This window comes from Propithecus coquereli, unplaced genomic scaffold, assembly GCF_000956105.1.
Source record: "Propithecus coquereli isolate 6110/MARCELLA unplaced genomic scaffold, Pcoq_1.0 Scaffold186, whole genome shotgun sequence".
NCBI lineage: Eukaryota > Metazoa > Chordata > Mammalia > Primates > Indriidae > Propithecus > Propithecus coquereli.
Window position 1 is genome coordinate 667,365 of NW_012143412.1, and position 2,519 is coordinate 669,883.

The 2,519-nt window shown below is 50.7% G+C and overlaps 1 protein-coding gene across 1 annotated transcript in view; it reads right to left on the reverse strand.

Annotated features, from left to right (window-relative positions):
* FAM180A (family with sequence similarity 180, member A) overlaps nucleotides 1-2,176 on the reverse strand; it is a 14,339-nt gene extending 12,163 nt beyond the window's left edge. Inside the window, exon 1 of the mRNA XM_012642764.1 lies at nucleotides 1,837-2,176. Within this exon, the coding sequence (XP_012498218.1) occupies nucleotides 1,837-1,912 (76 nt within the window). The 5' untranslated portion in view covers nucleotides 1,913-2,176. The remainder of the gene's footprint in view (nucleotides 1-1,836) is intronic.
* Between the last annotated feature and the right edge of the window lie 343 nt (nucleotides 2,177-2,519).

The following is a 2,519-nucleotide window of genomic DNA, read 5'->3' on the forward strand; positions in this document are numbered from 1 at the left end:
CATGTGTTGGCTTTGAGTCTGTATGTGGACCGTGAACGTACTGAGGACAGACCTTCCCCAGTGAGGAGGGGGCTGGGCCACAGTAGTTGCTCCCAGGATGTTGCTATGGAACCCCCTGTTGAGAGCCTCCAACCTTCTTTCATGAAAAATTTTCATTTTTAAAAAACTGGTAGGCAATAATTAAAATTTATATAAGTGTTTCATCATTTTCATCTACATTTTTAATATCAACCTTACAACAACATTGTGCAGGTAAGTTTCATTATAGTTAGTATGCTACCTATTAGTGAACTAAGCTCAGAGAGGTTAAGAGACTTGCCTGAGATCACACAGCACATTAGAGGCAGAGATGAAATCTTTGAATCCTTGCAGAGTAGCTCATGGTGTGGCTATAGTGTTTATAAGCCGTATTATAAGTCAAATTATCTCTTTTGGCTTTCTAACAGCCTGTGCTTCAGGAAGAGGAGACATTATCATTCTTTCTGAATAGGCAAATTAAGTAGTTTCCCCAGTGTGACAAAGGGGCAAGTGTCAGAACCCAACTCCAAGGTCTCTTTGCTCTCTACTTCCAAGTGCTGCCCCCAAAGTTTGTGCATATCGTGAGCAGGAAAGTATGTGTCTGTGTGCGTGTCTGTGTGTGTGTACACATGCATATAATGTTGTTACCAGAAACAAAGGAGAAGGCTACATTATTTGCTTCTGAGCAAAAAACACTTCACGGCTCTGCTCAGAGGACGGTAAGTCCCTAATATCAGGCTTAAACATGAGGAAATAAAACTCAAAATAAATACGGTGGCTTTTGCCCCCTGCACCCCATTTCAGATCCTTCTTCCCCGAGCTGCCCTGTGCTTCCCACACTGGCTGTTCCTTCCTCCCTGACACTGTCCTCGAGAAGCAGGAGGCTCATCCCAGGCTACCATGCTACTCTCCATCCCGTTTTGAATCTTTAGAAACACCTACAGGCCAAACTCGAAGGAGCCTCGTTCTTTTTCCAGTCCTTTCTGGGCAAATGATCTCCGTTGACTTCAGACAGTAGAAAGATTTCAGTTCAGACTGGCGAGGAGAGAGCAGCACTCCTGGGTCCTCATTTCCTAAAAGTGATAAAGTCTAACTAGCTCAGGTGCTGCCAGGCTCACCCAGGCAGAGCCAGTATCAGGGGCATAGAGAAAAGATGCCATCTGGCTCTGAGGAACCACATCCCAGGGAAAGGAAGTCCGTGGTGAGAGAAAAGACTTTGCTGGGGTCCCCTCCTTCCCGTGGGGGCAGCAGGGGCACACGGGATGCTGAAGGGTTGCTCTGTCCTCACCTGCCTCCAGGCCAGCTCTACCTGGCTGCAGAGATGCGTGCCCTCCTGCCCAGGAGGCAGCATGAAGACTTTCATCCTGGCAGCCCAGGCCGAGAACCTCTGCCCTGGTTTCCCAGGGAGCTGGCCTTTGGCATCCCAGCCCCTGTCGCACCATCATTTTAGCAGCAGACCTTAGCACCTGCTCTCCAGACGGTCTGCCCCAGCTGCAGCAGCTGGTGGGGGAGCGTGAGGGAGTCTGTCCACCTTCTGTGAAGCAGAAATGAGCTCTGGCCTGCCAGAAAGGGACACCCTCTGGGTTCTCCACCTCGACCAAGTTCCCTGCAGCAGCTTTGGTTTTTTCCGGTGTCACTTCCGCATCACCCTCTAGCAAGGACGAACATGTCAACAAGCACAGAGCAATTGGCAGAAAGGAGATAAAAGGAGGGTGTGGGGCTTCTAATGTCTTTCCCTCTGCTTATGACCCTCCAAATTCCTAAATGTATTTAAGAATAATGAGCATCAAATAAACAAATGAATAAAAAGCAACTCACCCCTGCTCCACCCGTGGGACACGGTCGCCTGAGCATTGTAATACAACAGCAGAAGCAGCAACGTCTTCCAACGCATCTTTTCTTGTGAAGGGATGAAAAATTGACCCTCAAACCCAATGGGACCACGGCAGTTACAGGTACGCCTGCACCGGTCCTCCCAGGGAGACGACAGCGTGCTTGGTCTTTCCTTTGCAGAAGAGCAGAGATGCCTGCCCTGCCCCAGAAGGGTGGAGACCAAAGGCTGCGTCCTGGGTGGGACAGGAGTCGGTACCTCTCTTCATCCAACTCTCTCCGGGATTGGGGGACCGGGTTTCCACAGAGAGACTCTGTTTTTGAGCACATCTGGAGTGACTCACGGGGCATGTGATCTGCTTGGCAGTGGGGTGGATAAATATAATTTCTGTACTTGAGTTCCATGTGTTGGATGCACCCACTGGAATTTTTCTTTAACAAACAGACCCGAGGAACTTGCTAGAGAGCCTCGCAGAGAGTTGGCCGCTCTCCCCGTCCACACATACTACAGCAGAGCCAGGGGCGAGGGCTGGAGGGGGAGCTGGGAGCCTGCCTGGCAGACACCGGGGCTGGCCGAGCCCAGAGTTGCCTTCAGGACAGCGAAATCACTGTAGTGCCGGGGCTGAGTGTCCCTGTTGCCCTTCCCTGGAGCCAGACCTGGAATGTCGGTG